Source organism: Phalaenopsis equestris, unplaced genomic scaffold (assembly GCF_001263595.1).
Source record: "Phalaenopsis equestris unplaced genomic scaffold, ASM126359v1 Scaffold000123, whole genome shotgun sequence".
NCBI classification, from domain to species: domain Eukaryota; kingdom Viridiplantae; phylum Streptophyta; class Magnoliopsida; order Asparagales; family Orchidaceae; genus Phalaenopsis; species Phalaenopsis equestris.
The window spans coordinates 1,837,847-1,857,192 of NW_018164565.1; the positions used below are offsets into that span (position 1 = coordinate 1,837,847).

Here is a 19,346-nt window from a genome sequence, read left to right on the forward strand (position 1 = left end):
TGAACTTTGAAGATCAAGATCAAGTGAGTCTTGGTGTTACTGTTGTGTTATTCTCGTGTTACTCTGGTATTACTCTTGTTTCTTGCCTTTGATTTAGTACGATTTACTTGCCTTTGATTTAGTACCGTTTAGGTGGTTTAAGGCTTAGTTTAATCTCCATGTAAACATAGGTGTTGAGGTAGTGTTATTGGGTGTTGTTCTACTGTGTGATTTTGTATTATTATGGGGTTTTTTTTTGCATTATTATGGTTTTAGGCTTCTGATTTTTTGGTGTTACCCTTGTGTTATTCTGGTGTTACTGTTTGATTAAGTACTGTTTAGGTGGTTTAGGGCTTAGTTTAATCTCCATGTAAATGTAGGTATTGAGGAAGTGTTATTGGGTGCTGTTCTACAGTGTGGGTTGGTATTATTATGGTTTTTTTTTATTATTATGGTTTTTTTTTGCGTTATTATGGTTTTAAGATTCTGGTTTTTTGGTGTTACCCTTGTGTTATTTTGGTGTTACTGCGGTATTACTCCATTGTTATGTTGTTTATTGCATTTGATTTTTGGGTGCTGTTCATTGCGGCATTGTTATTATGGTTTTTTTTTTTTGTGGTTTTTTGGTGTTACTCTTGTATTATTCTGGTGTTACTCTGGTATTACTCTGCCTTTGATTTATTACGCATATTATGTTATTATTGTGCTATGCTAATGTTACCATTGATTTATGCAGTTCTCTGAGGCAACACACGTTTAGAATGATCCAATTGAAAAGACTTTTCTAAGCAACATTATCCACAATGAGGAAGAAGCATATGAAAGCTATCGTGCCTATGCACATCACGTGAGATTCACTGTTCGGAATGACCATACTATCTACTGGCCGAACTCCAAGAAACTCAAGGTTAAAGATTATATTTGTGGAAAAATTGACTATAAGAAAGAGTTTAACAACACAATTAAGTTCAGAAAAGCAGACACGAGGACTGACTGTAAGGCTATGGTACGATTTCATGTTGATTTTGAAGGCAATTGGACAGTGAAAAAATTCATTGAAAATCATAATCATCCTTTGGCCGAAAGTGGTGCTAAGCATCTTGTTCGTTCCAGCAGAAGGATAAGTGAACTCAATGCAGATGTGTTGAGATCCATGACAGGTTCAGGGATCAGAGTAACACATGCATACAATTTCATTGTCACTGAGGTTGGTGGTGTGGAGAATTTGGAATGCACTAAGAGATGCATTTGCATTTAATTTCATCCAAAGATCATCCAAAGAGAAAGAAGACAAAGAATTGAACAGGGAGATATCAATGCTTTAATACAATTGTTTATGGAGAGGCAAACTGGGGGACAACATGTTTTCTTGGGATTTCCAAACAGATGAGTCTGGTAGGTTAACAAATATATTTTGGAGTGATGGATTGTGCAGGCTAGATTATGACTGTTTGAGTTGGGAGAACTACAAAATAATATTTGGTTAGATGAAATATATCGTATAAGACATAAATGCTCAACAACATTTAATAAGGATATATTCGGTATGAGAATCTTATCAACACAGAGAAGTGAGTCGACCAATGATGTTTGTCATGATGTTTCAAAGTCAACTAGCTCTCTCACGGATTGTTTTATCGGTCTTGAAAACATAATGAAATCGTGGCGCCGGAGTGAGAAAGATGAAAATTTCAAATGCAGTCAGTCCCTTAGAACACCCATGGTTAAAATTAATCCCATGCTGAGGCAAGCTGCCTCATTCTATACAAGGAAGCTTTACTCAATGTTTGAATAAGAGCTATTGAATGACTTATGTTGGCTAACATCTGAAGTATCAATGGTGAATGAGGCTAAATATTACGTATCAACATTAGATGATGAGGGGACAAGACAACCCTGGAATGTGTTAATTGACAAGGTTACTTGTGAGGTTACATGTAGTTGCAAAAAGTTTGAGATGATGAGGCTGTTGTGCTCCCATGCACTGTTCGTCCTAAGTCTCGCAAAAATAAAGGTGATTCCGGATAAATATTTCTTATTGTGATGATTCATCAATGCTAAAAGGGACATGTATAACAGATTTGGGTGCAAAGAGCTAAAAAACTCAGATTGTAATCATGTTTCTTCAAGTTACCTTATATTCAGTTCATGCTCTCAGAAATTTGCATATCAACTCATTAATAAAGCACAAAGAAATGAGTTAGCTGAGGAGTGTTTGTGGGAGACGTTTAAAAAGTTATCAAGAGATATTGAGGATGCTATAGCAGGGAGAACGATCGAATTACAAAAAACAAAAAAAAGAAGAAAATCACAAATATAGAATGCAATGTGAACGACTCTGCTAAAAAAAAGCCGAAAGGAGTATCTACATCTAGGCTGAAAGGATATTGGGAAAAAAATAAGAAAGCCAAAAGTATAATTTTTTAAATTTAGTATTTTCTCATTCCATTCTATATATAATGCATACTTCTAATTTGACCCATTGCATCCAGGGACGGAACAAGAAGCAACAAGTAGTTGTCGAGCTATGGACGCATTCGAGCAAAGTTTGACAGATTGCCTTACACAGGTATGTTGATAAAATTCAGTATCATATCTCTACCTTTTATATAAAATGATTTACTCAAATTGATCTTCGTATTACTCCACTGTTGCAGGAATACTACGCACCACAACTAAGTGAAACGTACACTGGACTTTTGATGAATTTTATAAGTGAGAATTTAGATTGATTGATATTGTAGAAGTTGTAATACTGTATCATCTGTAAAACTTTTGACGAAAGTAATTGGTGGTTTATAACATGTTTTTGCTCAAATATTTCTGGCTTAATCTTGTGCAAACGTAGATATCAACTGTAACACCCTGAGCAACACGTCAATAACAACCTGAGTAACACGCAGATAACACGCGGGTAACACGTTGAATAACACGATCAGCAACAAACTGAATAACATGAGAAAAAACGGGAATAACACGAAGAATAAGACGAGAATAACACGAAGAATAAGACGATAATAACACGAGAATAACATGAGAATAACACCTCAATAATACGGGAATAACACAGAGAATAACATGAGAATAACACGTGAGTAACACGGGAATAACACTAGGATAATACGAGAATAACATGGGAATAACATTGGAATAACATGAGGAATAACATAAGAGAAACACGTCAATAACACAAGAATAACACGTCAATAACACTAGAATAACACGAGGAAAACACGACATTACTGCCCTCTTAACGCGCTGTTTCGCAGCGAATATTCTCCGTGTTACTGGCCGATTAATCGACGTTATTCTGTGTTACCACGCGTATTCTGCCGTGTTACTACACCGTGTTACTGCCGATTAATCGGTGTTATTCCGAATTTCCTCGTGTTATTCATGCGATCAAATTTTTGGCGATAAAATTTTAAACTTTTTTCAGATAAATTTTATATGATAAATTAAATAGGATAGGTAATATTAGTATATTTATTGACTCAGGTTGTTATCTACGTATTACCCCCGTGTTATTCACATGTTACTACACCGTGTTACTAAGGGTGTAGCATGTGTGCTACTCTCATGCTACTCTCGCGTTATCTACATGTTACTACACCGTGTTACTCAGGGTGTAGCATATGCGTCACTCTCATGTTACTCTCGTGTTACTCTCGTGTTATCTACGTGTTACTCCCGTATTATTTAGATGTTACTCGTGTACTCAGGATATAGCATATGCGTTACTCTCGCCTTATCTACGTGTTACTCCCGTGTTACTCAGGGTGTAGCATATGTGTTACTCTCGTGTTATCTAGGTATTACTCCCGTGTTATTCAGCGTGTAAACGACATGTAAATGACGTGTTACTAAGGCAGTTGATCAGCATGTTATTCAAGTGTTACACAAAAAATACTAACAGTAATCTGTAAACATTTTGCCAAGATATAAACAGTAAACTATACAAATATTCATTATACAGTAACAATGAAGCTATTACATATACAATAACCTACACAAAATATGCAAAGTAAAAATGTACAAATTTACGCAGAAGTCCTCGAAAATAAGCACATGTCATAAACAAATTCTGCTCTAAATCGCTCCATATGATCCTGCCAGTTCATATGTGCAGTCCAGTCGACTTTTTCAGCCTGCACTAAAGTTTCCATGTACTTGCAAACGAACATGCCGCAATCAAAACTATTCCTTTGTATTGGTACATGCTTTGTAATCGATAGAGATCATTTATTGATTTTGGCTGTAAATAAATCAGCGGCATCTCTAGCAAACATATTCACCTACATGGTTGAAGCGTTATTGTGTTACCTTTCGAATGCAATTGTGTTACTTTTAATTGAGTTCAATATACTTACAACTTCCGTAGTGCCAGTCTTATGTATCTGGTTGGGTAGTGAGTCGTATATTCGTCATTTTCTCAACTTGGGATCTAGAACCAACAAGATCCAATGTTGATTATGAATGATTGGAAAGAAAATGACTTTTACTTCTTTTACGGCCTCGTTGGTGATATATTTCACGTAGGGTTTGCTACCATATGTCTTATGCATCTACATAAATATATTAGGTTAAATGTGCATGGAATATATGATTTAAACTTGTACAAATAAATGTAGGTTGTTTAACATACCCATACATCGGTGAAACATACAGGTAAGGTCTGTACAACTCTGGTCTCCTTAAAGTTCTTTTGCGCAGCATGACAACAAATCTATCAACATGTTTGTCTGCAAGCCACTTATTTAATAATATGTCTTCCAGTGTCGATCGGTGAATCAAAATATGGTCTATGTTAATGATAATGCCGCTGCATTGACAAGAAAGAGAGTTCCTTTTAATTAAATACAACAAAAGAGCGTAACATTAAAGGAGTGCTGGACATTTACTTACCTTCCGGTGTATCTGGATAGACACTGGTCTATTTCTTCTTGCATTTCAATTGGAATCAATGCCCTACCAGGATACTCAATAGTTGAAGCCTGAAGACGTAACTATAAAATAAAACAATCCATGGATAACACAAAATAAGAGTATATAAGATATGCTTCAAAGCACTTAACTATATTTATTTTCTTACAACTATAACATATTTGTCTGCATTAGAACTGAGGCTTTGACTAGAAAGTTGCTGATATCCGGGTGCATCTAAGATTTCTTCATCTGAAACTTGGACCTTTTGGGAATCACCCTTTTTTGAATCATCCTTTTTTGAATCAGTATTTACACCAGAAGTCAGAAGACGCGTCTAAAAAAAATATTGTTAGAATAAATAAAGTAGGAATGTAAATCATTAAGTACAAATTAGAATGACGTACTTACCGATTGGGCCAGAGACTCAATAATACCCTTTATTGCTCGTTCTACTTCTTCAGGGTTTTCATGGATTGTCTCATCACCCAACTCTGCATCTTGTGCTTCTCTTATTGGTTCTTCGACGTCTTCGGCCTGTACAGGAATATCTATATTTTTTATTGTTTCTTCAGATACATCTAAATTTACAGGAGCAACAATATTCACATTATCAATTTTTTTACTTCTTCTCTTAAACTGATATTGAGATACGGGGGGGTCCACTTTCCTCTTTTGCTGTTGACCATTGCTGCTGGTCTTTTTACTCGTATCGGATATTGTCTTCTCAATGAACTTGTTAGCCTTGGTTTTAACTAATCTATGCACCAAACTTGTCAGGGTGGACAATACTTCTACCACAATATTCATCTGTGTACTCATACCAGTGACAGTTTCTTGTATATTTAAGCTTATTTGTTCCTGAGATTTTAACATCTCATATAGTACCCCAAAATCAACACTATTCGTCGTATGTTCAGATACTAGGGTTATATCACTAGAAACAATTGTACCCTTGGCATACGATTTGGGTGAAGATGGTCCTGCAGTAGGTTCGTGATTTGGAAGTTGCCTTGCAGGAATCGGTGGTCCCTGCTCTGGATTTTCGAGCAGTTGTACTTCATCGTCCCCCAACCCCAAATATCCGTTATTAACCTACAATAAAAATGTATTCGTCAAAATCGTTAGAAGCATTCTTCAAAAACTATTAAACAGATGTGTCAATAAGCTGTAATCAAAATTAAATGATTTACATGATCAAACCTCTTAAAGACTTCATGTATCTTCTCAGCACTCAACCCATGATTGGTTGACCACCTCAGAATGCGAGGTCTAGCGTCAGGGGCAGCGGGGGGTTAAAGAGAAAGAGAGGTGTGCTCGTAAAACCAAAGTTGAGGATGTTTTACGCCATCAACATGTATGCAAAAGTTAATACAATAAAAAAAAATCATAAGAGTGATGTTTCAATGTAAATAACAAATACTTACCGTTAAAAGAAATACAAATCCTTGAATATAGTCAATCAACTTATTGTGCCGACTTATTCTGCCTTAGTTTCATGGAGGCGATGCTCACTGGATCGATGATCATATCACATATGACAACAGACCAATTAAATGACGAAAAAACTTAGTACATTTGCAGCAAAAGAAGATAGCTCTGCAGACACATGAAAATTGCTTGAAGGAAAAAATAAATTAGTTAATATGAATTTCAAGTATAACTGCTCAAAATGTGGGGTGGAGGCTCCTGCAAAAAAGTTTGTCAGTTGATTTTTTATTTTTTTGGCATCCACATTTGATAGGGGTCCTTTTTTCCATGAAACAGACTCTTTTCTGAGCATCCCTATCAACAGAGCCACGTGGTCAGCATGTAACTTAACCTCCTTTCCACTAATTTTGAAGACACCCCTCTCATTATCCCAACTTCTCAAAATGTGTAAAGTCATGACATTGTCCTGAGGATATGTGGACATGTCAAAGAAATTGAACACCCGAATTTCCTTTAAATTATTAATGGTCTCCTTTGAAAACAGATCTCAAATTGCATCCAAGGCACCTCTCACTGCAGATGGACGACATCTACAGTTGAAAGTCTTTGCACTCATGATCCTGCAAATTAAAGAAATAATGACACATTATTAGAATCATTATTAGAATAAAGGAATAATACACGAGTAAAACACCGACATAACACAATAATAACCCTACATAGGAACATGGATAATACAAAAGCATAACTAACAGGAGCATGAATAGGAGCATGAATAATACAGAAGCATAACTATTTACGCACCAGTAACACAGGAGTAGCACATGAAACACACTTAATTAATAATACATGAATAACACGACAATAACACATGAGTAACACACCAGTAACACAGTTAAAACAGAGTGAAGTAATACATGAATAATACACGAATAATACAAGAATAACACATTAAACCTATGACATTAATTAATCACCCTAAACAAATCAATAATACATGAATAACACGGAAATAACGCATGAGTAACACACCAGTAACACAGTTAAAACACAGGAAAATAAACACACACAGTTAAAACACAGGAAAATAATACATGAATAATACACGAATAATTGAAGAATAATACAAGAATAACACATCAAACCTATGTTATTAATTAGCAATCACCCTAAACAGAAGCATATCACATCAATAATACATGAATAACACGGAAATCACGCATGAGTAACACTCCAGTAACACAGTTAAACCACAGTAGAATAATACATGAATAATACACGAATAATACAAGAATAACACATCAAACCTATGTCATTAATTAATAATCATCCTAAACGGAAGCATATCACATAAATAATACATGAATAACACGGAAATAACACATGAATAACACACCAGTAACACAGTTAAACCACAGGAAAAAAAATAGATGAATAAAACACAAATAATACAAGAATAACACATCAAAACTATGTCATGAAGATATCTGTGAGTCCAACGAATTTGGTTTTATGCAGTTATTGAGTAGTCTTTTTTCTGTGCTAATGATTCAAATCCATGATGTGTTACTTCTGTGATATTGATGTGTTATTGTTACATTTTTTATGTATTACTGGTATATTACTAATGTGTTATGCTATTGATATGATATTGCTGTGCTATTGTTGTGTTACAAATGTGTTACTCGTATTTCATTACTCTGGTTTAAGTGCATATCGTGATTTTAACGAACGACTGGACGCCATGGTGACCTCGCTTGCGCTGGAGGATGCACTTCGTCGGAGGGTTTCGCCGGAGGATGCGTTGCACCGGGGGTTTTCGCCGAGGAAGACTAAGCCCTAAACTCGTTATAGTGCGTAGAAAATGATGTAGTTCGGGGAAAATGAAAAAGGCTAAAAGGTTTCGGGTTTTCTCTCGGGCCGGGTCGGGAGAACGTTTTAAAAAAATATTTATTTTAATTTTATATCCTTTTAATGGGTGGGGCCGGAGTTTACACCTGACGACATTTGATTGGTTACGCACGTAGCTTAAGGTGCGTAGTACTGAGAGAATATTTTCTCGCAAGGGAGGAGGAAGATCCTGTGGGCCGAAGCTAAGGTGAGTTTTAAATACTTTAATTAAGTTATTTAATTAAAAATCTTATATATGTTTAATAATTAAATGCAAAATTTAAGTGCATTGGTTTCATGCTATAAAAGTTTCAATTTTGGATCAAGGAAAGGTTGTGACAACAAGAAATGTTAGGTTTTATTTCCAGCAGTAATTTTGTATAAATTAATAATATTTATTATTAATATTAATGTAATGATTGAACTTAAGTTTTAAGTATTTATAATCTTAGTTAAAATAATGTAACACAACAATAATTAATAGTTAAATTAAATGATTATCGATAGATAAGAAAATATTTATAATGACTATGACGTCGAGAAATGAGATAAAAATTTAACTGTTTTGTTTTAAATTCATTTTTAAGTGGTTTTTTCATTATAAAAAAATAGTTATAGAAACTTAATATTCTACTGTTCGATCGTTTATTCTCGTCTTGGTTAATTCCAAGCTACAATCTGGGTCGTAATAAAAGTTGTGTTAGAGCGAGGTTTATGAATAATTAATGTAATATTGATTAAAGAGCCAATAGGATAATTACAAAGTAATTAATAATAATAAAATTAAAAATTTAAATTAACGATAATTAAATAATTATTCTAATTCAGGAAAATTGATAGCATTCGAGTTTTAGGAAGAGTTAAATGTGGTAGAAAATGAAGAAGCACTTCTTGTTGTTTTTGTTGACACGAATGTTCTGACTCGAGGCCATGGCTTCGCTGATTCAGGAGTTTAAACTGTAGTCTAGTGGAGATGAGATTATTGTTGTGGATAAGTATTTGAATATATTTCCAGATCTGTGTTCACTTTTATTTAAGGGAACTGAAGATCCGATTGAAGCAGAGAACTAACTAATGAGGTTAGAGAAGATATTAGATTAACATGGTGTGCCCCGACAAAAGAAGAATACTTTTAGCTACATTTATGCTGGATGGAGAAGCCGAAAGGTAGTGGCGTGAGCAATATCACAGTATATTAGGGGATATACCCAACATGATGATAAGTTGGGAGAAGTTCATGGAGCTTTCTAGGGAGTGGTTTGTGTCACTACCCGCTTGAAGATATATGTATTACTGGTTCATCTAGTTGGTGCAGAGAGAAAAACAATCACGCAGTATGAAGTAGAGTTCACTGCACTACAAGGTATGCCCCACAACTGATATCTACAACGGTAGAGAAGTGCTGCGGATTTTTTTCAGGATTAAAGGATTCAATCAGGTAGTTGGTACCTTTGGGTATTGATGACTATGCATTGTTAGTGGAGCGGGCTAAAGAAGTAGAGATTAATTTCCATTGTGGGTAAGGGATCTATTAACTAACAGTTGGTCCGACGCTGGGATCCATGTTACACGTTCCTTCGTTTAAGTGTAACTTCTTGCCGGTCAGTAAATTAATGTATGACCTTGATTGCATTGCTCATTTCTTCTAATGTTATCATTCAGGATCGTTGCTCTGGGAGAATGATTGGAACAACTCAGCGTGTAGTCAGACTCTTATTTTTCCTAGAAAATGGCATTGATGACGCAACACTCAATCTTGTAGTTATAGTTTTTCCCTTTTCACTATATGTTCAATTATGATTTTACATTGTCGTTTGAGTCGTCCCAATTTTCACTTTTTAAAACAGTTGTACTCTTTGATAAAAATTCATGTTCGTATGAATATGAAATTTGCCAATTAGATAAACATCAATGGGTATCTTATCCAACACACCCATACACTCATTTCTTTCCCTTTTCACCAATTCATAGTGACTTATAGAAACCCTTTCAAACTTTGAGTTATACCAATAAATAATAGTTATTTACTTTAATTATTGACCACACTAAGATGACTTGAGTTTGTATATTAAAAAGACAAATTTGAAGCTGCAGTTATTTTTTAAAATTTTCACTCCTCATTTTGATCTAATTCAAAATTACTATTCAAGACCTTATGACCGACAATGACCGTGAGTATTTTAACTCTGTATTGGGGAAATTCTTAGTTAGTAAGGACATCCTTCATCATAGCTCCTTTACGAATATCCCTAAAAAAGATGAGGCAGTTGAGCAGAAAATAGACACCTTCTCGAAGTTGTTTGTTTCATTATGTTACAAACTAATGTCCCTTAATGGTTTTTGAAAGACACCATCCTTACCCCCGCCTATTTCATTAATAGAGTTCCCACAAAAATGACAGCTTTCGGACCCCATTATCCATCTTGATGTTGTGTTTTCCTTCCAATCGGTTCTTCTTTAGATTAGAACCCAAAATATTTGGCTGTACAACCTTCTCGGATTACTAACCCGACTCCTAGTAAACTTGATCTCTACTCAATTAAATGTCTTTCTCAGTTATTTCGCCACTCAAAAAAAACTATGGGTGTCTTGATCCTATCACAAATAAAATCTATGTGAATGTGGATGTCTCTTTTTTTAAAAATATTTTTCCCTAACGCACCCTCAAGTAAGGGAGAGCTTGATTTTCTTAACACTTTTCATTTTCTGACTTCATTAGACACTTTACATACTCCTACAACCACTGTGTCCGAGGAACCCTCAGCTCCACTAGATTCGCCACCAACCAGACTTGTTTCAGCACCATCCTCTCTGTGTGTCTATACTTGTCGCATAAAACCCTCTATTGAAACTCGTCCCAATACCCCTACCATGGAGCCCACTGCCTCGCCGCAGATTTTGGAGTCTTCTTCGGCCGACGTTCCGGGAGCGATGCGCTCTCAACTTACGAGGATCACTTCTGATCTGAGTGAAGATGTGAATTTCCCTATTGAGGGACGCAAATAGATACAATCAGGCACTCTTTATCCCATGGTGAAATACATCTTGTTCCATAGCCCATCTCCGACCTACAAAGCATATGCCACATCCTTGACGGATTGTTGTCTCCCATCCACTATTGAGGCAATGTTAGCTGACCCATCCTGGAAGTCTTCCGTCACGGACGAGATGAATGCCCTTCGGCGAAACCATACTTGGCACGTGGTTGTTCTTTTCCAGAGAAAGAAAGGGGTGTGTTGTAGGTGGGTTTTCAACAGCAAGGCGAGGTTGGTCGCCAAACGATATTCACAAACTTATGGAGTTGAGTGTGAATAGATCTTTATTTCAGTTGGACGTCAAGAAGGCTTTCCTCAAGGAAGATCTCACTGAGGAGGTGTTTATGTTTCTCCCACTGGTCTTTGACTCTACTCATTCCCGTGGTAAGTGTGTCGATTGCGTAAGTCTATTTATGGATGGAAACAATCCCCACGAGTCTGATTCGACAAATTCATGTCAGTTGTAGTGGGTCATGGTTTCTCTCAGGTTCAATTTGATCACAAATTATTTTTTTGCCATTCATCCAATGATCGTATTTCCGTTCTCATCATCTATGTCGACGACATTGTGCTCTTAGGTAAGGATCTGCCAACTTGGAATCTCTCAAAGACATCTTGACCTCTTCTTTTGAGATGAAAGAATTGGAATCTCTCTGGTATTTTTTAGGCATGGAAGTAGCTCGGTTCTCTTAAGGGCATCAACATTTCGTTCGATTTACTGACTTAAAATAATCTATTTTTTTGCAAACTGGTTGGTGTTCCGATGGATCTTAATGAGAAATTTGTGGAAGTTCCCAATGTCATTGCGGTGAACAAGACACTATCAACGCTTAGTGGGTAAACTCATTTACCTCGTCCATATGCTCCTGAACATTTGTCATGTCATTTGTATTATAAGTCAGTTCATGCATGACCCTTACGAGCAGCATCTCACCGTCGTCCATCGAGTCCTCCACAACTTAAAAGTCATACCGGGCTCAAGTTTGTTATTCTCTCGTCACACTTCTTGTTCTCTTGCAGTTTTTACGAAGGCTGATTGTGCAGGTTCCATCCATGATTAACGATCTTCCTCGTATTATTGTTCCTTCATGTGGGGGCAACCTTGTCACTTAGAAAAGTAAAAAACAGCTTTTGGTTACCCGTAGCAGTGTTGAAACTGAGTTTCATTTTATGTCCCTTGGGGTATGTGAAAGCGTTTGGTTGTGCATTATGCTCTGCGAGTTACTTATGTCGATCTTGGTTTCTCTGCAGCTGTTTTGTGGCAATAGAATCGCCATTAACATTGCTCATAATCCAATTCAACATGATCGTACCAAACATGTGGAGATTAACTGTAACTTTATCAAGGAGAAACTTGATTCCGGAGACATTAACGTTTCGTTTGTCCCATCTACTGGACAATTAGCAGAAATTCTTACAAAGAATTTTCTTAGCCGTTGTTTAACGTGTTTAAAATTAAATTGAACATGATTGACATCTATGCTTCAACTTGAGAAGGAGTGTTAGAAGTTATTAGTGTTTATTTCTTTCATTTACTGATATTTCCTAGTTTATGGATATCTTTGTTTATGTATTTCTTAATTTATGGCTTTCCTTTGTCTCTAGGTAGTTATTAGAAATTAATTTAATCGTAGAGATTTGGGTGTTATGTCTTTCCTATTTTGTAACTCTTGTATCCTGAATATATATTCCCCTTTTGATATCAATAAAATTATTTTGCTTAATTCTCCAAACCTATATTAAACGATAGGAAGATTTGCTTACATATCTCTTAATTCCAATGTATTTATATATCTAACACTAAAACTTCAATTTTTACATACATACCACCTGACCTATGCATGAAAAAAATGTATACATTTTTTAAATGTCAAAAAGGTGGTCTCTTTTATATGATATGAAATATTTGGGTGCTTTAACCGTAAAAACTTAAGTTAAGGCGTTTGATATGTAAATACATAGGAATTAGGTAGTATATATGTAAATTCAAAATTATATTAAAAATGTCACTTTCCTCATCCATATATCACTTCTTCATATGTCAGGAAATAGATATAGCTGCAGCTGCAGAGAAGCTAGCTGAATGTCAGGACACCATTTTTCTTCTCAGCAAACAACTGCAGTCAATGCGAAATCCATCAGAACCAACAGACTCTTCTCCAAACCGCAGACCTCGGCTTGGTGATGCCATGAACGATGAAAAAGATCAAGCCATCTCTGGTCCGCGGATTTCAGATCAAGGCGAGCAGACATTGCAGACCGGCGGAGAATCTCCATTAAATTTATACAACTCCAACTCCCACATGAGCCAATCCGACTCAGAACCAAGCCCCTTTGCCAAGTCACCCATCAGCATGAAGCAACAGAGTAGTAAGAGTCAGAGATCATCATCTTCGTCGGGCGAGAAACACGGCCGAGGATTTAGCAGATTCTTCTCCAGAGAGAAGAATATTGAGCATTAAATCATAATTGTTCAACTTCTGCCCAAGGAAACTACCCATGGCTCATTTGTATCTAATGAAAGGAAAAAAAAAAAAAATTGCTTATTGCTTCTCTTCTCAAATAGATGATCCTCATTTAAATTTGTCCCCTACTCAACTTTTCATAATTTGCATCTGACACTTGTCTTCTGCAAATCCAGGTTTTTATAGATATGAGATATTTCAGACAATTATAACGGTATTTCACCCTCATATAAGATATTTTACAGAGAAGTATATGGAAATATCTTAGAGATGTAGAGAAATACCTTATATATTCATCAAATGTCTTGTATCTGGGTGAAGTATCTTAAACTTGAGTTTCTGGAAGACAAGTCTAAACTATGAGAAGTTACTCTTCGATTTAAGTGCAGATCCTATGGGATTGAAGCAATAACAAAATTGTTGAATAAATGTCTGTGTTGAAATTCAGCGTTTTTTGCGCGGAAAGAATAATGGTAAGTTTGCTTTGTAAATTCTTTTGGTTTTTTTGCTGTGAATGCTGTTTGGTAATGCTTTTGACCGAGGCCTTGTTGTATTGCCGCGTTTTGTTTTGGATTTCGACATATAGAATGTATTCAATGCTTTTTTTTTAATTTATTTTTTTTATTAAACATCTTAAACTTTCATTTGTTAATTTAAAGTAAACATGTAATTGTTATTCATTTTCCCTTGTTATTTTATTAACAGTTTGTTTATAAAATGTGTTTATGTCATTTGATATTCTAAAGAATTTGTCATGAATCTCGTTTAAACAGAGGTATTTTATGAAAAACGCTTGAAAATGCTTTTGAAGTAGTGTTAGCTGTGCTTTCAAGACACTTGAATAGACTCCCTTGTTTTGTTTTTTCTGTTTGGGGCAGCTTATTCGGTGTGGTGATGTTTTGAAAACGCACAAGACCTGTTTGGGTGAACTGTGTTTTGACAACTTACGTGGTTTCAAAACGCTGAAAATAACTTTTTAACACCGCACCTCTTTTGGCGCGGTGGAAGCTTTCTGGTTGTGGTCTGATTTTTCTAAAAAAATATAAAAATTATAATAGTCACTCCACCTAGCTTATCAGTTATTTACAATGGTCAGCTTGCTAACTGGGTTAGTGATTATCGATGTGACAGATGTCCTAAAACCAATATTATTTTTTTTTTCAACATCATTTTCTTACTTTCAATATTCTAAAAATATTATATTTATCATGTTCTTAAAGTCTATTATTGTAACATGTTGTGCATGTTATATACAAGAATGGTATGATTTATGAGATGATGAAAAACTAACTTTTTTCTTTCAAATTTTCAACGTAAGCAAAAAGTTTAAGATTTAGCCCAAAAGTAATCAACAAACAAACAAATAGAAATGGTAAGAGATAGTTTTTTTTGTGTGAAAAATTCGAGAAGAAGAAAAAATCATTAGATCTAATCTAGTTAGAATAGTTCATTATATAATTAGAGACTTCAAGAGTAGAACTAACTTTATTTTTCTAGGGCACACAAATCACCAAATTTGTATGTTTTTTAAGTGCTACACAAATATAATATATTGATGGGGGAAAAATTATCAAATTACTTAAATTATTTTTAAAAAAATTATTAAATTTTACTTCATAGATAGAGAAATCTCAAATTTCAAAGCAATTGCCCATTTTGGGCATAACTTAGTTCTGCACTTGATTGAAGTTATAGAATTTTAGTCTTATTACCAACTATTGAAGATAAGATTATAATGCTCGTTTATCCTTCAGTTATTATAATAGGGACTGTCAAATAACAACATCTATTTAATAGAAATAATTGGACAACAATAATATGTAGATTATAATATGAGAACAACAGCTTAACGATAATATTTAAATAATAACAACTAATTGTTGGGCTACAATGACCACTAATAATGATTGCTAATCGCTTGAGATCATTGATTTAGAACTCTTCTTATGAATATAGTTTTTATTCTTAGCTTTACTTTTTCTCCCATATGAAGAATGAGGATTCTATTTACAATTTTTCATAATGATATTTTGAAGTTTTTGGCCTAGCTCCCCAAACATTATATTAGATAATCAATGTCGATTCTTTTTATCATTTCTCATTCTTTGCACTAAAAATTGAATATATATATATATATATATATATATATATATATATATTTAATCTTTTGAAAAAAAAATAAATTTATACCAAAAAAAACAAATTTTATACCTATTGATTAATAAAATAAATAACTAATGTTAAGTAAAAGATTTTCTTGTAATTTCAACGAATTTAAATCTATAACTTATCTTAGGCAAAAGAAAATTCATAACTAAGCCAATGACTAGTAAATCATTAATAAAAATATATGAAAATAATAATAATAAAAAAAAAAAATTTCATTTGCAAAAAAAAAATAAATAAATAAATTGGATGGATTTAATAAATGCCTCTAACACAAGCAAGCAAACATGCTAAACCACCACTTGCGTTATGCCAACCTAACATGGGCCACATCAAGAAATGCACCACATAAACTTAAAATGGCACGGGTCCCAAATTTCTATCAGCCTCAAATTCCGTCAACTGGCCCATAATATCTACATCATATCAACTAATCCTAAATTTTGTCCCCAAAAAAGTTTCTTAATGGGCCCTTCTTGTTCTTTATAGAATCACAACTCTACCGCAGCTAGTTTACTTTTTTTTTTTTTTTTTTTTTTTTTTTATTATTTTAAATTTTGTATTTTTTTATATGAATTAGTTTATTTTTTTATGAAAGCTGGAGAGCAATTAATAAAAGCAACCAGCAGAAAAGAATAAAATGATATGAATAGATATAATGCTTGATCTTTTATTATTATTATTATTATTATTATTATTATTATTATTATTATTTTGTAATATATTATGACAGTGCGACAGTGAGGTTTTTGGAATATATATCTATTATATATAAAGGTATATTGAAGATTTTTGGAATATTATCCCCACATTTCTCCTCTTAAATCTATTGTTGTTCCAAAATATTCATATTATGTAATAATATATTATGTTACTTTTTATATTAAGTTTGTAGCTATTTGATATTAAATTGTGATGTATAAGTTATAGCATAATCTAAAGGAATACATCATGACTTTCTTTAAAAAATTAATAGGGAATAAATATATTATCTAGATAAATTATTTTGAAGCCTATTTCAACGTTTATGGAGTTGGACTTTTCTACACCAATAACATCAAAGATAATAAAATTATTTTGTTGTAAAAAAATTAGAATCAAGTAGTATTAAACTACCAAACAGATCATGCATTAAATATGAAAATAGTCAAATTGTTAAATCAAAACTCACATTCCATATTTAAGTTATGTTCATATCATCATGTGGTATATAAGAGATGTAATTTAGATTGAGTTTACGTTTAAAGCGTCTCTATTAAGGTTTTATTCAGCCTTCTCAACAACCCACATTTCTCCTTCCTCACTCAACCCGAGCCAGCTTGATTAGTTATTCTTCTCCTTTTTGGTGTGGTCAAGAGGCCTCATTCTCTACTATAATGGATCCATATGCTTTTTCACCCTTCTCTACCTCTAACTTGAGTTCTATCATCGACCATCTACAGACTATACACAAAAAAAGGCCTTAACTTAACAAACCCCCTTAACTTCAACCCCTCTTTTAATCTTTAATCAGTAATTTTTTTTGTTTTTTGATGATGAACTCAGAGAAGGCTCTAAGCAATGAAACTTGGCCTTGGTTGGGTATAGTGCTAGCAAGAGGCCATTCTACTTTAACTTACTTCAATTTATTAACAAACTATGGAGCCTCAAAAGTAATGTTAATCTTATATCTCTTCTTGAATGATTCTTCCTCTTTAAATTTACTTGCTTTGAAGAATATAAGTTTATTTTGGATGAAGGTTTCGTGTTTTATAGTGTTATACTATTTATTTTCAAGAAATCGACACCTTTTTTCAAGTATATAATGCAAGTGCTGTGAAAATTAGCGGAATAAAAACAGGAATCGACACAAAATCAGACGAACACAGAGATTTAACGAGGTTCGGTAAAGAATTGCCTACGTCCTCGGGAGCGAGCGGTGGTTTCACTATCTCAGAGAAGTTACATACCCATAGGGTTACACATCTATTTATAGATAAAACCCACAGATAATTACAATCACGCCCTCGCTCCCCCCAACCCCCTTTATTTTCAAGAGACACTCCTTTTCACCAGGAGACACACCTCTTCACCAAGAAACTCCAACTCCCTAGATATGAGCCATATCTAACAATTCTCCACCTTGGCGAATATCCAACACTTTAGGAGATATGCATCACCCGGTATATGTGGCTACCAAACAAATCTCCACATTAGTGAATATTCAGCCTCTTAGGAGAAATATCTCATGGAGTTTCTTTATACCAAAGTGGGTTGGGCAACCAAACCATCTAACCTGGCTTGGTCAAAGTTCCTGTTGCATTTTCACCATATGACTCAACAGAGCAATCTCCACCTGCAACTGTACTCCCTATCAGTTTATAGATGTTACCTACAGTGATATTCCCTTTCATCACAGTCAGTGCACCCTTCACAATTCCGATGGTTTCCCTATCCTCATCTGCCTTAGGAATGAAACCATTTATGTGTAGAGTGCCCAAGGAAATCAAATTCTTCTTCAACTCTGGAACATGTCTGACATCACATAATGTTCTAACAGTATCATCATACATCTTAATTCTGACTTTACCAATACCAGCATATTGCATCGTCTATTATCACCCAAATAGATTGAACCAGAATCAGATAAACTATATGAAGTAAACCACTCCCTATTAAATGTTATGTGATAAGAACATCTTGAATCAAGAATTCATCCATCCTTTAACTGAGTTGTTGTAACTGAAAGCGCATCACCATCACTGTAATCTGTAATGTCGCTCTGCACCATATCCACAGCCCTGGAAGATACATCACGAGTCTTCTTCTTGAGCATTGGACAATCTCTCTTCATATGTCCCTGTTCCTTGCACTTAAAGCAGCGAATCTTCTTGCCTTTAGGCTTTGACCTGGAACTTTGCCTTCCAGAATTCTCCTTCTCCTCCTTACTTTCACGATCTTGATTACCCTTAGCATATAAACAATTACCATGAGAGCTTTCCTCTGCATTCTGCTTCCGCTGGTTGTGAGCCAACAATGCTGCAGTAATCTCATCAATTTTAATTGTTTCTTTCCCATATGTAAGAGTAGTCACCAGATGTTCATAAGAAGTAGGCAATGAACACAAAAAAATCATTGCTCGGTCTTCATCCTCAATATTCACATCTAGACGTGCCAGATCCGTGATTATTTGATTGAAGACATTCAAGTGCTGAACCAAATCAGTGTCTGCCTGCATCTTCAGCCCATACAACCTTTGCTTAAGATACAATTTATTCGTCAAAGATTTGGACATAAATTGAGATTCCAATTTCTTCCATACTTCTCCTGGAGATTTCAGATTCATAACTTGATACATAATCTCATCTGCGAGACATAAACGTATGGTACCTGCCGCTCGAAGTTGTAACTCTTCCCAATCTTCATCTTCCATATTATCAGGTTTCGTAACCCGCAAAGCCTTCAAAATTCCCTGTTG

At 34.6% G+C, this 19,346-nt stretch overlaps 1 protein-coding gene across 1 annotated transcript in view; it reads left to right on the forward strand.

The window, feature by feature from the left end:
- Positions 1 to 13,800, forward strand: part of LOC110021134 (filament-like plant protein 4) — a 29,230-nt gene extending 15,430 nt beyond the window's left edge. Inside the window, 1 exon segment of the mRNA XM_020719488.1 lies at positions 13,304 to 13,800. Coding sequence (XP_020575147.1) covers positions 13,304 to 13,720 — 417 coding nt within the window. The 3' untranslated portion in view covers positions 13,721 to 13,800.
- The last annotated feature ends 5,546 nt before the right edge of the window (positions 13,801 to 19,346 follow it).